The sequence below is a fragment of the Kockiozyma suomiensis genome, assembly GCF_038497685.1.
Source record: "Kockiozyma suomiensis strain NRRL Y-17356 unplaced genomic scaffold V2V93scaffold_2, whole genome shotgun sequence".
In the NCBI taxonomy this organism is placed as follows: Eukaryota; Fungi; Ascomycota; class Lipomycetes; order Lipomycetales; family Lipomycetaceae; genus Kockiozyma; species Kockiozyma suomiensis.
Genome location: NW_027117665.1, coordinates 374298 through 390962, shown reverse-complemented (window position 1 = coordinate 390962; position 16665 = coordinate 374298). Strand labels below are relative to the sequence as shown.

The 16665-nt window shown below is 45.1% G+C and overlaps 7 protein-coding genes across 7 annotated transcripts; 5 read left to right on the top strand and 2 right to left on the bottom strand.

The window, feature by feature from the left end:
- Positions 1-735: 735 nt before the first annotated feature.
- Positions 736-3782, top strand: V2V93DRAFT_363947 (uncharacterized protein). The gene has a single exon (XM_066908733.1). The coding sequence runs from the start codon at positions 1081-1083 to the stop codon at positions 3493-3495; it is 2415 nt and encodes an 804-aa protein (XP_066767817.1). The 5' UTR covers positions 736-1080; the 3' UTR covers positions 3496-3782.
- A 141-nt stretch (positions 3783-3923) lies between these two features.
- V2V93DRAFT_113771 (WD40-repeat-containing domain protein) lies at positions 3924-6466 on the bottom strand. Its single transcript, XM_066906762.1, has 2 exons — positions 5726-6466; positions 3924-5668 (listed from the first exon to the last, which is right to left on the bottom strand). Exons 1-2 carry the CDS (start codon positions 6243-6245, stop codon positions 4353-4355), a joined length of 1836 nt encoding a protein of 611 aa, XP_066767816.1. The 5' UTR covers positions 6246-6466; the 3' UTR covers positions 3924-4352.
- Positions 6467-6591: 125 nt separating this feature from the next.
- Positions 6592-8304, top strand: V2V93DRAFT_363945 (DUF155-domain-containing protein). The gene has a single exon (XM_066908732.1). The coding sequence runs from the start codon at positions 6688-6690 to the stop codon at positions 8134-8136; it is 1449 nt and encodes a 482-aa protein (XP_066767815.1). The 5' UTR covers positions 6592-6687; the 3' UTR covers positions 8137-8304.
- Positions 8305-8693: 389 nt separating this feature from the next.
- V2V93DRAFT_363942 (mitochondrial carrier domain-containing protein) lies at positions 8694-9933 on the top strand. The gene has a single exon (XM_066908731.1). It carries the CDS (start codon positions 8824-8826, stop codon positions 9778-9780), a length of 957 nt encoding a protein of 318 aa, XP_066767814.1. The 5' UTR covers positions 8694-8823; the 3' UTR covers positions 9781-9933.
- Positions 9934-10004: 71 nt separating this feature from the next.
- On the top strand, positions 10005-13293 carry V2V93DRAFT_363939 (uncharacterized protein). Its single transcript, XM_066908730.1, has 3 exons — positions 10005-10367; positions 10418-11108; positions 11165-13293. Exons 1-3 carry the CDS (start codon positions 10053-10055, stop codon positions 13171-13173), a joined length of 3015 nt encoding a protein of 1004 aa, XP_066767813.1. The 5' UTR covers positions 10005-10052; the 3' UTR covers positions 13174-13293.
- A 41-nt stretch (positions 13294-13334) lies between these two features.
- Positions 13335-15033, top strand: V2V93DRAFT_363937 (uncharacterized protein). Its single transcript, XM_066908729.1, has 3 exons — positions 13335-13777; positions 13846-14003; positions 14078-15033. Exons 1-3 carry the CDS (start codon positions 13564-13566, stop codon positions 14573-14575), a joined length of 870 nt encoding a protein of 289 aa, XP_066767812.1. The 5' UTR covers positions 13335-13563; the 3' UTR covers positions 14576-15033.
- V2V93DRAFT_403177 (uncharacterized protein) lies at positions 14728-16189 on the bottom strand (the record flags this gene model as incomplete). The annotated part of the gene is made up of 2 exons (XM_066912617.1): positions 15523-16189; positions 14728-15475 (listed from the first exon to the last, which is right to left on the bottom strand). Exons 1-2 carry the CDS (start codon positions 16167-16169, stop codon positions 14728-14730), a joined length of 1395 nt encoding a protein of 464 aa, XP_066767811.1. The 5' UTR covers positions 16170-16189.
- Positions 16190-16665: the final 476 nt, after the last annotated feature.

The window sequence follows — 16665 nt, the reverse complement described above, 5'->3', positions numbered from 1 at the left end:
CAGACTGCGTCGAAGGAGAGAATATCTGTGCTGCTCGCGATGTGAGGAAGATAAGCAAGAGGATAAGGCAGATTCTGATTGCCACAGTGCAGCCGACACATGTCTCGATATAGTGTGTTGGTGGCACAAAATTGGAGTTAAAGTTACCGAGTAAGGTTTAAGCACTTGCAGCTCGAATGAAAGCTTATCTGGTGCGGTTTTAGATCCTATCAAGATTCAATATCTGACACTGTTATTATATTTATGCTTGCAGAATGAAGCCGTATTTCTCTTTTTTGGGCATTGTCAGAAAAGTCGTGAACAGACTCACAGATGAATGATGTTGTTGTAGATTGCAAGAGTATCAAGAGTATAGAGGACATCCCCTATCTGATTAAACAGCAGCCTTAAGTATGGAGAAGTCAGCGACTAGTGAATTTAACAAGCAGCAACAAAACTCAAGGCTCACTCACGACCTGCCAAGCATGCCTGAGACAGCAGCTAAAAGACTTTGTTTCTAAGCAGATTTAAGGGCTAACGACGTTAGCAGGAAAGCAGTATAAGCGGCTTGCTGCCACCACCTTTTTCCCGCTTCTCTGCAGATATCGCGTGAGGCCTCTCAGTCATGACTAACATATTACTATTTCAAAGGATCCTTCGGTGAAGTTTGAACTTTAATGTATTATTAATTACAGCCATATATATTACATAATCAACATTTGACTCTGCTACTCATCCGCGGGTACACGGCCCCCATTTGTTTACATTCTCATGTTATTTTTGGCCGCCAACGCGAACTGGTTTGAGCCGCTCTCAAGAGTAACCCTCGGCCACGCCTCTCTCTACCTTTACTTTTTTCGTTTTTCTCTTTCCTCTTTCTTTCGTAACCTCTTCTACTAGTGGTTGTTGCATTTTTTTTGTTCATTTTCAATTCTATCTTCTCTCGATCATTTAAAGTTGTGAACCAGTAAAGTTCCGTGTGCGTGTCACGTTGCGTGCCTGAATCGAGTTAGTGGCTTCTGTGTTTACACACAGATCTCTTTACTGCGCTTCCTCTCTTCTTTTCTCATCCTCTTCTCATTCTCTTTTTATCCCCTTGGCATGCCTCTCAAGCTCAAGTTTGCAGAACACAGGCATTCACCATCCAAATCCGCCGACGCCTCTATTGACCGTGCCTTCTCCTTCTCATCCGCCATGTCGGACGACTCTCTCAAAAACTCCTCCACCTCAACGATTCCTTCCTTTTCCGGACCCCAGACCCCGCCTCTGGGAGCCGCCCCTCACAAGACTTCAGCTTCTTTGCACGATGACTACCTATCCACATCACGTACATCACGCCCGAAATCACAGCTCTTCTTTGACAACGTCGTCCTCGAGCCGCCTATGTCTTCCTTCTTTAATGACGACGACACCCTCACTCACATCTCTCCGCCTGAGGCAGCTGCCTTTATTGCTACCCGCAGACGTGAATCGCGTGATCTCGTAAACAAGGCATACAGCCCCGGCCCGAGTCCTGGTCTAAGCCCAGGCCTCCACGCCGCAGCCTCCGACGACGAACTTTTGGCTTCTGGTGGTAGTAGTGGTCTTAGACGACCTCGTTCACTCTCTATCAGCAATAGTTTTATTACATCCGACATTGAATTTGCCTCACACTCTCTAAATAAGTCTTTGCAGAGCCCTGAGTCGGTGCAATATGATGATGGCTTAGTCAAAAATCTGGTGCGCGGAATCAGTTCTTTTCAACTCGATGGTGTTGATGATAATAATGACGACGACGACAGCAACTCATTTCACGGTTCCTTTAATGAAGATAGCAAGACCGAACAAGACCTCATGGCGAGAGGGGCAGCAGTCTACCATAATGGCGGTACAGCGCTTGACACATGGTCAGCGTCGCGGCTACCTGAGATCTCGCTATCGTCGCCGATGTCGCCTAGTGTGCAGCAGTCACCTACATCTGCACCTACATCTGCTCTCGAAGTGCCTCCAGAGATTTCGACATATATGTCGCGCGCTGCTGAGCCACCTACACCTGAGCGCATGCTCAAGGAGAATCGTCTGATGTCAATGTCAGAATATGAAAGTTATCGGCGCTCTCAAGCTGAGGCAGCTTTGGTAGGCGATGACAAAGATGATGGCTCAGTGTCTGATTCAGAGTTTGATGAGAATCATGACGGATATGTGCCCAGTGACGCTGAGAACGAAAAGAAGATGGAGGCCCTGAGATTACGACAGCGTCAAGAGGCTAATCTTGCCGTGTACAGACAACAAATGCGTAAAGTCACAGGACAATCCACACCTTTACCTTTATCCTCGGCAAGCAATTTTAGTTCGGCTAGTAGTTCACATCTTCCGACCTTTGGCAGCGTGTATGACGACGATAATGATGATAACGATGAGGAAATCCCTCTTGCTATTTTGCAGGCGCATGGAAACCCCGGCCGTGGACGGCCTCCGATTTCGCGCCCGGGCTCGGCGGCAGCCTTTCTTGAGTCGTCAATCACACAGCAACCTGCATTTGGGCAGTCGATGATGCAGCCTGGAATTATATCATCATTTCCTCGCGGTATGACCTTACCGGAGCAAATGTATGACGATGCGAATGGTATGCAGCAGGTTGGGAATCAACCTAGAGGTCTTATACATGAAATCCAACGCGAGCAAGACGCAAAAATTCAACGACGCACGATGCTCAACATGCAGATGAACGGCTTACAAGCTCCTCCTCTTGTGGATCGGCCCGTGTCTCCTTATCGACAGTCACAATTTGTGCCGTCGCTACCGCCCCCACCGCAGCAGCAGCAGCAGCAGCAGCAGCAGCAACAGCAACAGCAACAGAGCACTATACCGGCTGCGGATCCGTCGATGGCTTTCGGACCTGAAATCCAGAGCCAGATGCAACAGTTGATTCAGATGCAAATGCAAATGCAAATGCAAATGATGCAGCAAATGATGCAAGGAGGTAATCCTTTTATCCAGTCTTTTGCAGAAAATAATACTCCGCAACAGCAGCAACAGCAGCCAAAATTTTCACAAGTACCGCAGCAACAAACGCGACTGTCCAATTTACCACAAATGGTTTCTCCTCTGCAACAGCTTCACCCAAGATCCGAGTCTCCGGTTGCGAGTTTGAGAGCAAGTAGAAGTGCCATCCCGCAAGGCGAGTCTAATCCTACTAGATATCGCACTTTGTCTACGCAGCAGAGTCTGAGCAACTTGGCAGGACAATATGAGCCACCAGTTCAGCTATCTGAGCAGCAGCAGCAGCAGAAACAGGAACCGCTTTTGCCTGCAGCGGATATATCTAGTCCACCAGTTTTAGCACATACTACGACGCAATTTACTGCTCAAAGTGTACCTGTTACAAAAGAAGTGAAACTTGAAGCTGACGACGAGGAAGCTGAATGGGATCGTATACGTAAACAAAAAGCTACTTTGAGAAAATTATGGGAGCAGAAGAAAAATGCTGCTGCCAATGCGACTGTCAATGTCGAGGCTACTGCTGAGATTGCTTGAAAGTGTTTGAATACGAAGAAGATAGAAGAGAGCAAGATTCAAGTGGATGTCTGCCTCTTTTCTTTTTAATTAGATTTTGATGATATGGTTTACTGATTACTGATTAAGATGGTCATTATATAAGGCATCTATTGAACATCTAATTTGAAATGGTAAAAGTCAGGTTTTTTGCAAGTTGTATTTCTAGTTATTTCTTTTTTGGTCATTGCATTCGGGTAAGTCGATTACAATAAATCATCAGTAGATTTTTTTTTTGGTCATTAATAGAACTAAATCACTATTCAAGATACACAAAAAAAAAATAGGCTATATAACTCACGACAACTGCCTCGTGAAAATATAATCACCGCCTATAAGACGGAAAGATAAATCTAATACCTCTGGCAAGCCCCATTTTAGAAAAGTAAGAATTGAACATAAACCCTCTTTTTTCTCGACGAAGTGTACAATTTGAAATAGCAGGATTTTATCTTTCTTTTTCCGTTCTTTGGAATGCTGAATTGTAAACTTCAAATCGATAGACGACAAAAAATATCCGCTGAAAATAACAAAATGACGTGTAAGAAAACACAAAAAAAAACGCCTAGTGACACCAGCTGACCTTGTTCACCTATACACCCAACAAAAAAATAGCTCGCACACGTCGAACACAAAAGAAGGAGCAAAAAAAAAACCAAAAATAGATAGGGTAGGATGAGAAAATCAAAAGAAATCAAAAGATTGAATCGTAGGCAATAGATATCAAAGCAAAAAAAAACCTACATATATAGTTCATGACAAAATTGTCCAAATGCCCAAAATAAAAAGACAGGGGAGAGAGGGTATTAATCCGTCTGTCAAGATATGGAAATCTACACCTACACATCCTGAATCGGGGGCGCAAAGCTGATGACCTCCATATGTGTACGGTTCTGTCTCGAAGCCAGCACGACAACTTTATCATCTTCAAACGCGACTCGCCAAACTGCTTCAAAAGTGCATGCCAGGTCTCGAATATGATGACCAGACTTGATATCCCAGATCTTGACACGTCCATCACTGCCGCCAGTCACTATTCGATTCTCATCGAATTGTAGGGTTGTCACTGAGTTATCGTGCGCGGCTAGTCTGTGCACGCAAACCATACGTTTGAGGTCCCATACACGAGTCGAACCGTCAGAGGATCCAGTAACAAGAGTATTTCCAGACATTTGTAACTGACCAACAAGTGATGTATGTCCTTGCAAAACAGCTAGACACTGACCTGAATCCGCCGACCAGACACGTACAGTTGTGTCCAGCGAACCAGTCGCGATCTTTTCGCCATCAAACGCAAGCGCATATATTTGTGAAAAATGTCCAGTCAAAGTGTGTAATAATGCGCCACGCGAAATACTCCACACTTTGGCCGTCGTGTCGTAGCTCCCTGAAACGCAAATATCTCCATGTACTTCAAGACACCTCACACTAGCTTGATGTCCTGTCAAAACATGCAAACACTCGCCGGTTTCAATATCCCAAACCCGCAAACTAGCATCGCGAGATCCGGAAATTGCAGTACGTGAATCACTCATCTTGAGACAACGAACAGTAGACGTATGACCCCGCATAACACGCTTGCACGTGCCAGTAACGAGATCCCAAACTCGCAAATCACGATCGCAACCTCCGGAGACAAGTGTATCGCCCCACGGCATAATAGCCCAGACGCCCATGACATGTCCTGTAAGTGTGTGTAGCAATTTTCCGTCAGCTGTAAAAATATGGATGCGTGAATTATCAAGAGCGACGGCGATATATTTGTCTGTCAAGTGCAGACATGTGACGACGCCTTGATCTGTCGTGACATGCCGCGCAGCAAGAGTGCCTGCAGAAAGCCACGCCGAGTCAATCATATAGCGTTGTCTAATGAACGCACGATACGACTGCGGTCTCTCAGAGCGCGCGAGAATGGGTGAGTACGTCGAGTCCATCAGCGGCAGATCGCGAATGACTTCAGTCGTGCCTAATGTGGATGAGGTTACTGTAACGGGAAGAGTCGTAAGAGGCGTCGGAGCACTTGGCGGCGAGGCCACGAGCACTGATGAGGGTCTAGCCGGAAGGAACTGAGCTGCCGAGGGCGCATCAAACGAGCGGCGATGCAGAATCTGTGGAGAAACGGCGGGTGGAAGCTGGTTACAGTAGTTCAGTCGTTCTTTATGTCTAATGTCAGTGCCAAACATGGAAAGACTTTGACAAATCCGATACATACCGCATAAGCCCTTCCAGATAATATCATCCGAAACAAGCATCGCCCATCGTCTAGAAACCTGGGCGGCGCGAGCAAGTGTCTTCGGGTCATCAACGCACGAAAGTACCCGCAGACACAGTTCAGTAGGCAACACTTTGAACGGATCAACCTTCAACAAAGGAGACACAAATTCAAGCACAAACGACAACGTCGCCGTATCCGATGCACGAAAAATGGCAGACAAAAGCGCCTTCCGCTGGCTAAGTTCCAGAGCGGCAAAGTCGCGTGCTAGCGCCTCGAGCGGCGAATCAACAACATCAACCTCTTCCTTCTCAACTTCAATCGCCTGATTTTCTCGTCGATGATCTTCATGAGAATATATAAATCCAGTAAATGGCGTAGGCGAAGGCGCAGGCGTCGGCGGTTCAGGTGCGAAGGCGGCCGCTGACAACGACGAGCCGGGATTGGAGGGCGGCGGAAGCGACGTTGGTGGCCGCTGCAGCGCTCGAGGAATCGGTACTGGGGAGCTTCGATGGTCCATTGTCAGCCCCGGGAAAAGTGCTGATTTCTTTCTGTGCTGGGGACTGGTCGGTGAAGTGAAATTGAGAGGTGAGCAGGGATCTGTAGGAGTTCTGTGAGGCCAACATAGGTCGGGGAAGTGGCGAGTGTGGCGGACGGTCACGTGAAAAACGGTATACTTATGTAATAAGAATGCATATAGCCTGCCTTTGCTGCTTTGCCGGGTGTGCTTTTGCTGCAATCTTTGAAAAGTTTGATAATAAACATTCGGTAATCAATAAGAGAGGCTCTATGCTCTTATTATGTACTCAGTATCAGTATTGTTCTGTTGTTGCAAAGTCGTCGTGGTTAGGGCTTATAGTACAAGAAGTAATGTACAAGCAAACAGGCTATTTTGCAAAAGAGCAGTCTGATATTGAAATAACTCACCAGCAACAAAAGAGATCATACAGGAAAGAAAAAAGATGGAAAGTATAGAAGATGTGCCTGATTTGACGTTAGCCGACTCTATTTCTGCTGGATCGACCGCAGCTACTACGTCTTCGAATGACATTATCTCAGAAGAGAGGCATAGATCCAACCACTCACCTCATCAAAATCCGTTCTCACCAGACCACCGACGACCTCGTTCGCACTCACGAAGCTCACGAAGACACAGCAATAGTAGTAGCAGTGCCTCCGGTGGCAATCATCGTCGTGGATCACAGCACCGCGAAGGCAGCACAGATTACTACAATAATAGCAATGGCAACAGCTACAACATTGGCGCAGAGTTTTACGTTGATCCCGAACTCGTGAATAAATCAGACGTACTGAAACTGTCAAGAGTGTCAAGTTATTGCACAGCAAATACATATCAAATGCGGAGTATCCAACGCCATTACACAGGCCGTGCTCACGCGGCACAGACACCTTTGCCAATATTATTTGACGATTGCATTCACATTGAGTATCGCTTCCGATTTCCTGGAAAGAACGGACATAGTCGTGATGATGATCAACCACTACAGGCGCATCCTGCTCGCCGACAAATTGCGCATCGCAATACTGCTGATGGCTCCCAGCGTGTCGATCGCAGCGACGGTAGCCACGGTAGCGCTAGCAATCAAGTGCGTCGTCCGGAAACACGATTCAAGGCCGCTGCTGAGGAAGGACATACGCTTGTGCGCACTGATCGCGACGGGCGTGAAGTACGAATCGGGCTCGCTACGCGTAAAGATGTGTTTATGTTTGAATATGGCGTGTGTGTATTATGGGGCTTTACAGAGGCCGAAGAACGCAAATTTTTACGAGAGATTGCACCGTACGAGAATGAGAAGCTTGCACTGAATGATGTACAGGGCGAAGAGCTACGATTTTTTGTTACATGGGACCACGATCCGCGCGTGTTTAATGACGTTATTGCGCTGACGGATGAGGCGGAGAAAAACGTCAAGTACAAGCTGTCGATGTCACATGCAATGTCGCAGTCTGTTAAGATCTCATTGTTTGAGGACCTTATCGACAACACAATCGGACTTATGCAGACGTTGCCTGCTGAGATTGCCGCGACGGGCAAAGTTAGCATGTCAAGGACAAAGATCATGATGTCAATTGGTGAGCTTTTCATATTGCGGATAAATATCAATCTGCATGGATCGATAATCGACTCTCCGGAGATTATGTGGTCGCAGCCTGAACTCGAGCCAGCGTATAAGGTTATTCGCGGCTATTTGGAGATTGGACAGCGTGTGGGGCTGCTCAATCAGCGGCTAGAAGTTATTTCAGATTTGCTGCAGATGCTCAAAGAACAGCTCGTGCATGCACATGAAGAGTATCTCGAATTGATTGTGATTGTGCTGATTGCTGTTGAGATTGTGGTTGCTTTGATTAATATTGTGGTTGACATGGTTGCTGAGGGTGTCCGGTCTTAAGGGTTATTTTGAGCCTGTTTTAGAAATAGAATGAACTACTCCTCATAAAGTATTTGGATTAGCTACCCGTTAAAGAATATAGCTGCTTAGGTACCATTTCGTTGTTGAAGTTCGACCGTGCATTCACATGTCAATTGTTCACCAGTTCACGCGGCTCACCTTGTTCATCCAAACACTAGAAAAGCGATATAACTGGCCCTTGCTCTTAGTTCCCTTCTTCAAATCAACTTAATGTCTAATGATTTTAGTATGCGAAGCTTGTTTCGGACGCAGTTCGGCGCCCGACTACTGATCCCGAGCTCCGTCGGGCCGTCGTCGGTGCTGTGTATCAACTGTCGTGTGCTTGTCCATTTAAAGCCCCCCCCCCCCCCCTCCTCCCGGGATTTCAACAGCAGCGCCGCGAAAGAAGCAATGGAGCAAAAGAACGAGAATAATTGTAGAATTTGAATAGCTATAGAGCGTGAATAATCACAGGATTTGGTTTTTGTATTTCCAATATTAGGATGGGTAAATACAGTATTAAGGATATAAATGGGACACCACGCGATGAGCCGAGGCGGGCACACAACCTGCAGATCAGCTGCTGTTCGGTTCGGGCCGCTCGTCCGCCAAAACCTTTTCATTCTTCTCTTCCTTAAATATTTTACCCCCTTCCTCTCTCTCATTCTTGTTCAGCCTCAAAGTAAAATGCCTCCACGAGACAAGAAGAAAACTACTCCGGCGATCAACTTACTCGCGGGAGGCACCGCTGGGCTTTGCGAAGCACTTTCGTGTCATCCGCTCGATACAATCAAAGTCCGTATGCAGCTCACGACAAGATCAGCTAATGGCTCACGCGTTGGTTTTTTTGGTACTGCGGGGAGTATCGTCTCCAACGAAGGCTTCTTTGCTTTATACAAAGGATTAGGCGCTGTCATAACCGGTATCGTGCCAAAAATGGCAATTCGGTTTTCGTCGTTTGAGTTCTACAAGACTGCACTCTCGAATAAAGAGACAGGAAAGACGTCTCCAACTGGTATATTCTTTGCAGGACTAGCTGCGGGTACCACCGAGGCCGTCTTAGTAGTCAATCCAACAGACGTTGTCAAGATCCGTCTTCAAGCTCAGCATCACTCAATGACTGACCCTCTCGAGACACCCCCTCGATATCGCAACGCAGCCCAATGCGCCTACATGATCGTCCGCGAAGAAGGTCTCAGAGTACTTTACCGCGGCGTCGTACTCACTGCCCTCAGACAGGCAACCAACCAGGCAGTCAACTTTACAGCATACACTGAGCTGAAAGCATACTGCGCGAAATTACAGCCTGATCTCGTAGAGCTACCATCTTACCAGCACATGATTCTTGGTCTTATTTCAGGAGCTCTCGGACCACTTTCCAATGCTCCAATCGACACAATCAAGACGCGTATGCAGCGCGAGAAAGCCACTGTTGGCGAAACGGCGCTCAGTCGCGTCGCACGAATATCACGAAATCTCGTACAGAGGGAAGGATTTCTTGCTTTTTACAAGGGTATAACGCCACGAGTTATGCGTGTTGCGCCTGGACAGGCTGTCACTTTTGCGGTTTACGAGCAGGTGTCGACATTTTTAGAGACTGTGCCAGCTTTGTCGGGAAGAGCTGTGCTATGTAATGAGGACTAAAGTGTTGATCAGTCTATGACATTTTACCTGTATTACTATAATCTACTATATTTTCTGATTGGTTATTATTCTGCAGCTTTTGCATTGTCTATTACATACCCAAAATTTAGCGACATTGAACACATGCCCGTTTAGGTAGTAAATAAAAACCCCAAACCTAATATGAACTGCAGAAAAATCTATTTCTCCCAACGCGCCGCGCGACTGAATATTTTTTTGAATGGTTTTTCTATTTCATCTTTTTCCCTGCAAAACATAGTCAACTAGAGAAAATGGCTGCCGTGAAGCGGAAGCATTCAGAAGCAGCTACATCATCAGCGAATTTCAGTAAAAAACCCTTTGCTACCAAATGGAACAAGCCCGTTGGCAGCAATATCACTTCAGGTCGGACGAAACCGTACAACAGGCACGCTAATAACGACAAGAAGAAAGCTCAAGAGAAGTCTTCCGGCGAGGATAGTGCGCCGTTCGCGAAATCTTCATTGAAGAAAAATGATGATTTTGCATTTCCGAGAGGCGGTGGATCGGTGCTGACGCCTATGGAGTACAAAGAAGCTACGAATGAAGCAGTCAAAGATTTATTTGAGGTAAGTCCGATCGTCAAGTTATAAACGATCAATAATCTAACTAGCTATAGTCATCCATATCGGAACATCAGCAGCCTATTAAGAAAGTCAAGGTCACACCTTCCGCTGGAGACGAGAAAACTGACAAGGCGGCGAAGATCCGTCAACGTCAAATCAAGAAACAGCAACGCAACCAAAAGACTGACTCTGCAGACTCGAAAGGCGGCCCAAAGATTAAAATCGAAGGATTGTCTTTTAAGAAGCTGGTTCCTGGTACAGTTGTTTTAGGGCAAGTTAGCAGTATTAATGCTTATGACATTTCCTTGTCATTGCCGAATAGTTTGACTGGATATATCTCCATCACCAATATCTCTGAGCAGATCTCGAAAAAACTTGATGAGATTGAGAACCGCGACGATGACGACGAAGAGAATGATGGCAAAGAGCAGGAAATTGATGAGAACAAGCTGCCTGATTTGAAATCGTTATTCAAGATAGGTCAGTGGCTGCGTGCAGTCGTAACCGAGCGCGAGTCCACTGCTTCCTCCAATGCTGCAAAATCAAAAAAAAAACATATTGCTTTGACAATAAAACCAGAAGTTGTGAATTCTGTCATTGAAAAGGATGATTTGTCTATTAGGGGACTGTCCGTTCAGGCTTCTATTCAGAGCATCGAAGATCATGGCGCGATTCTTGACATAGGATTTCCTGAGCTGTCTGGATTTATCTCTAGCAAAGAGCTTGGACATGCGGGCTACAAGAGTGAGTTTCTTTTCAATTTTGATCTCAATAGTTCTCTTTTTTAATACTGATTTTAGCGGACGAACTTACCGAGGGACAAACTATGCTTCTTACGGTAGTTGGCAAATCTGTCAACGGTCGCACCGTGACTTTGACTGCAACTGCTGCTAACAAAAACTTTCCTGCTGTCAATATGGTACAGAATATTGACTCTCTGCTTCCTGGAACATTAGTTGAGTTCACGCTTTCGCAAGTCATGAATGGCGGATTGGCAGGTCAAGTAAGCGGCTTAATTAATGGTACCTTGGATCTTTTCCACTCAGTTGGCTACGATGTCAAGAGCTTGACTGATAAGTACAAGGAGAATCAGAAAATTAAAGCTCGCGTAATTGCGTATTTGCCCTCTGCGGACGAAAAAAAACTGCGGCTTTCTATCTTACCTCATGTGCTGTCACTTTCGACGGCAAGCTTCACATCTTCCTCAGAAAAATCAGCTGTTGCCACCATCACAGCTGTCTCACCTAATGAAGCTTTACCGTTCGGACACATCATTCCCGCCGCCAAAATCCAGTTTGTGGAACCCGGTATTGGAATTTTTATTGAGACCGGCGTTGACGGCGTGCTTGCATTTGTTCATATCTCTCGCCTGTCAGATTCCCATATTGATGAGATTTCCCCTCTTTTTGGCGAATATAAAACTTCTACTGTCCATCAAGCTCGTATCACGGGATATGCTCACGCGGATGGTATTTTTCTTGCTTCTCTGCAGCCAAGTGTACTCACTCAACGATACTTACAGTTTGAGGACGTGAAAATTGGCGATGTAGTTGAAGATGCCGAGGTAATTAAGCTCATTGACTCCGGCGGTATTTTGGTACAAATCTCTGACGGTATTGTCGGTCATGTCAACGAACTCAATTTGTCTGACGTCAAAATATCACAACCGGAGCGCCGCTTCAGACCGGGCATGAAAGTCAAATGCCGCATTATGAGTGTCTCGCCTGAAACCCACAGAATCCGACTCACGCTTAAGAAATCGATCGTAGGCGCCGAAGCTGAGATTCCTAGTCGATACGAAGGAATCAAGCGCGGTCAGAAGTTTGTTGGTACCATTATCAATCTTGTCTCGAAGGGCGCCATCATTGAATTCTTCGGAACTGTCTCTGCATTCCTGCCGCTAACTGAGATGACGAATGCAAAAATCACTGATCCGAAGGAGAAATTTTCATTGGGGCAGACGGTTAGTGTTAGAGTTGTGTCTGTGAATGCTGAGCATAGAAAGTTGCGAGTGAGCTGCAAGGATCCAAAAAAGAGTCCCAAAGAGAAGAAGGAGGACACGGAAAAGAGAAGGAAGGAACGAGAGGAGACGAAGAAGAAGCAGAAGTCTGAGGGTCAGGATTTTTCCATGGAAGATGCTACGGCAAGCGCAGCCCAGGATGACGATGCCGAGACCGAGAATAACGACGAAGCAGGATCTGATGATGATCGACTTGTTATTAACAGCGAGTCTTCAGATGAAGAAGACGATGAAGATGATGATGGAGATGACGATGACGAGAAAGAAGAAGAGAAGACAATTGAGCCCCTTAAAGTAAGGGGTTTCGACTGGAATGCTTCAAGTCTCGACGCAGATCTGTCTGCATCAGAAAATGATTCGGATTTAGACTCAAGTGATGACGAAGACGTCATAGATTTAAAGATTAAGCGTCAACGCAAGCGGAAGAACCAGATTCAGGTCGACATTACCGGCGAACTTTCGACAAAAGAGCCAGAGTCCGTCGCCGATTTTGAGCGTATGCTTGTTGGAAATCCAAATTCGTCTGCTTTATGGATTAGATATATGGCATTTCAAATCCAGCTTGGAGAAATTGAGAAAGCTCGTGAAATTGCTAGGCGTGCGCTCAAGACGATTAATTTCCGAGATGAAAAGGAGAAGCTGAATATTTGGGTTGCCTTGTTGAACTTGGAGAATAGTTTTGGTACTGCAGATACTCTAGAAGCTACGTACAAGGAATCGTGCATTTATATGGATCCCGAGGTTATGAGCGTCAAAATGAAGATTATTCAAAAGCAACGGGGAGGGTAATAGCTAGTCTGTGTGCTCTTTTTTTTCGGGTTTTGTTTAGTTGTTTGAGCTGAAACTGCATCAAAAGTTTTGTAAATTTGCATATAAGAAAAATAAGTCAATAGTTTTAACTCTCGGTAATTTAGATGATAGTCTTTTAGAATATTTGCTGATCTGGTGTTGTTGATTGCTGCACCAGGCTGGAATTGAATTTATAGTTTAAATGTATCTGGGCGAAGTAATCGCCCTCACGCGCGTGGCGTTCTCCACATTCTAGTTTCTAGAATATATCCAGCATTTCATCTTACTGCTACTATTTACCAGAAAACTCATATCTTCTATTATTTCTCGCATTAGAACTGATTTTTAGGAATAATTGATCAATATCGCTATTAGGTCAATTTAACACAAATGTCTGATCTGCCGAATCCTGTCAGCGAGTCCTCGCAAAAGTCAGTCTCTACATCAACCACGACTCCAATTAGTACAGATGACAAAAAGTCGATGCCTCCGCCGAAAGAATTGCCTAGCACCGCTGCTAGTGTTAGTCAGGACTCTACGAAGCCGCCGGAGCGCAGCATTGCGGTGTATGCCCCATCAGAGAAGGCGCCAGAGATATCATCAGGTATTACACATTAGCAACAAAAGGATAGTTTTTATAACGGGATTTACTGACGATACCTCAATAATCAGATTACGACGAAAGTGTCTATGAGATGTCGGCCGGTCGCGCAAAGGCATATCAAAGCCTATTAACAAATAAATCGCGAAAACTTACTGACGGAGGACCAATGCTCACTAAAGAGCTTCGGAAAAAGCAAGAAATGGATAAAATCAAAAAAATTGAAAAGGTACAGCAAAAATTCGCATTCATATTATAAGTTTTTTATTATGAGTTTTTATCTTTGGAGCTAATATTGTATAGGTTGAAATTCGAATCAAGTTTCCTGACCAGACCCAGCTTATGAGCACATTCAAGGCCGACGAAACTATCGACGACGTGATGACATTTGTCCGATTTTCTCTCATAGATCCAATGATTCCATTTTACTTCTTCATAATACCGCCTCGTCGCGTGCTTTCTGACCCTTCAAAGAAACTCGTCGACGATTTGAAATTTGCTTCTCGCGAAATCTTATTTTTCTCATGGGACACAAAGAAGATTTCCGAGCAGCTAGGCGAGGAATATAATGTACCAGAGCAGCCACTGAGACCAGAAGTCCTCAAAGCTGCGCAAGATATCTCTACAATGAGAACATTTGACATGGAACAAGAGCTCGCAAAGGAGAAAGAAGAAGAAAGTGCGAACAAGAAAAACAAAAAAGTTCCTACCGGCACTGGAAGTGCTGGTAGAACACTAGGCGGTGGATCCGGAAATAAATTGACTAAACCGCCTGCGTGGATGAAATTGGGAAAGAGGTAAAGGTGAGATTTTGGACCGAAACCTTTTCTCCAAGGTGTAGGTAGGACATGAATTAAAGTAAATGGTTAATAGATTTCATTCGTCGCAGACGGTCGCAAACTTAATTAAGGTAGCAGCAAGGAAAAAACAGATAGTAGCCATAAAATTTATGTTTAGAGGCGCACCCATTTATCATCGGATCCATCTCTGGAATCCTTTTTGTGTAATGATTGTATCGACACCCAACTAGGAGAAGCCATACCCTCGGTAGCAGCTTCATTCAAACCCGACTCTGGAGTACGCGCAAGCTTATGCATGTATTCATCCCAGTCCTCTTGTGCTTCCTTTGCTACTGCTACATTCACTTTTGTGGGCGTAGAATAGTTAGTATCGAAATCCACACGTGCGTGTGAATTATATGCTTCATCCCAGTCGTCTGTAGGGTCATGCTCAAAATTGATAGGTAGTTGCTCAAATTCAACTGATTCAGAAGGAATACCCAGAAAGGAGCTCGTTGGGGTGACAAAGCAATCTTGATTGTTTTTACAAGATGGTCCCGGATGAGCAGGTGAACTGGGGTTGAATGAAGTATTTGGATGGTAACTACTGGTAGATCGCGATACTGTCTCAAGTCCAAGCTCTCTCTCTTCCTTTTCAACGCTTTGCAGCACCGAAAATACTGTCTGATCTTCAGAATTATTATTGCAAGTCTGAGATTGAGGACCGTTTCTGGATTGAAGACTATTTCTCCCTGAATTGCGAGAGAAATTTAATCTTTTCAAAGGCGAAGACTCGGCTGCGGAAACGGGAGATGACTCCAGCTGGTTGCGACGACGCTTGAATGACATTTTAGGTGGGAGCTTATAAGGAGAATCAGATATCTGTGTTGGTGATAGAGCCGGTCTTTGAGACGTTTTCAGGCTAGAGAAAATTTGGATTGTTAGCAGTCGACAAAACAGAGAGATTACCTGTGAATTACGGATACTCTTGACGCCTTCGTTTCTGAATAATCATTAGACCTAATGGTTTGGCATAAAAATAAGTAACTCACCGGATCTAATAAGGAAATAGCTGCCCAATCGTACTGATCAAGTAATATCTTCTTCCGATCATCAATCGACATTGAAGAGTCGATACTGGTGCTAGTCTCAGATATAAAAGACGCATCCCCTTGCTTGCTATCCGCATCTCGAGTGAAGTCCACAGATGATTCCACAGATACTGGCTTAAACTTATCCAGCAGTTTTTCTTTAATCACTTCATCCGTTTCTTCGTCATCTTCAGAGTATTTGCGCTTATTATTCCCAATATGCGATGGACTAGCATCATCCGACGTCGCTGTCTGGTTAATACTATACTCAACCTGCATTTCATTTCCTCCTCTATTATGGTCTTGCCAAAATCCTCCATTTCTTGCAACTTTCTGAAAATTTCTCTTTTGTCGTCTCTTCTCGCCCAATCGCTCAATGACACGCGGCGCCTGACGCCCTCTATTTAATCCGGACGCGATTCCTGCTCTAAAGTCTTTAAATACTCCTGCTCGACTTGCAGACGCTCGGCCATACTGGCTGGCACTTGCAGAATTTAACAGCAAGTTGCCTCGCGTTCGATTCATTCTTTTTTAAAAGATTCGCTCTAGGGAGAGGTTTTACTTTTAACTAACACCTATGAATGTTTGCCGAGAGAATTCATATCGGTTTAGGGTGTCTCGAAATTTACCAAATTAGGCAAGATATAAATCACCTTGTTGGATATTAGCATCTCAGCTCAGATGCGGCCCAGTTTAGAATACAAAAATTTGGCACCTGTTATATTGGAAAATTCTAAACGCTGGCTACCAATTTTTTTTTCTCGTATGCCCTGTCGCAGTTTGCGCTAATCTACACAGCCGGGACAAAAAGCAAGCTATAACCAATTGATAAATTGCATAAACAGCACCAATACGAGATGCTAGATTTGCAGCTCAGCAGATCACACGATATTAGATTGTACAGTAGGCATTGGGATGCTTGACCCTTCATCAAGCGAAAGGAATACATATTCGTACGCAAAACTCAAAGTGTTATTTTCCAAGTCCTCATTCGAGGCATTAGAATATTCGGAGCCATGAA

Excerpts from the sequence above, each read along its gene's own strand:
- V2V93DRAFT_363947 (XM_066908733.1), top strand. The coding sequence starts at position 1,081 with ATGCCTCTCAAGCTCAAGTTTGCAGAACACAGGCATTCACCATCCAAA.
- V2V93DRAFT_113771 (XM_066906762.1), bottom strand. The coding sequence starts at position 6,245 with ATGGACCATCGAAGCTCCCCAGTACCGATTCCTCGAGCGCTGCAGCGG. Across the intron at positions 5,669-5,725 it reads TATCTGGAAGGGCTTATGCG|AACGACTGAACTACTGTAAC; the intron begins GTATGTATCGGA and ends TTAGACATAAAG.
- V2V93DRAFT_363945 (XM_066908732.1), top strand. The coding sequence starts at position 6,688 with ATGGAAAGTATAGAAGATGTGCCTGATTTGACGTTAGCCGACTCTATT.
- V2V93DRAFT_363942 (XM_066908731.1), top strand. The coding sequence starts at position 8,824 with ATGCCTCCACGAGACAAGAAGAAAACTACTCCGGCGATCAACTTACTC.
- V2V93DRAFT_363939 (XM_066908730.1), top strand. The coding sequence starts at position 10,053 with ATGGCTGCCGTGAAGCGGAAGCATTCAGAAGCAGCTACATCATCAGCG. Across the intron at positions 10,368-10,417 it reads CAGTCAAAGATTTATTTGAG|TCATCCATATCGGAACATCA; the intron begins GTAAGTCCGATC and ends AACTAGCTATAG. Across the intron at positions 11,109-11,164 it reads TGGACATGCGGGCTACAAGA|CGGACGAACTTACCGAGGGA; the intron begins GTGAGTTTCTTT and ends TACTGATTTTAG.
- V2V93DRAFT_363937 (XM_066908729.1), top strand. The coding sequence starts at position 13,564 with ATGTCTGATCTGCCGAATCCTGTCAGCGAGTCCTCGCAAAAGTCAGTC. Across the intron at positions 13,778-13,845 it reads GGCGCCAGAGATATCATCAG|ATTACGACGAAAGTGTCTAT; the intron begins GTATTACACATT and ends CTCAATAATCAG. Across the intron at positions 14,004-14,077 it reads AAATCAAAAAAATTGAAAAG|GTTGAAATTCGAATCAAGTT; the intron begins GTACAGCAAAAA and ends AATATTGTATAG.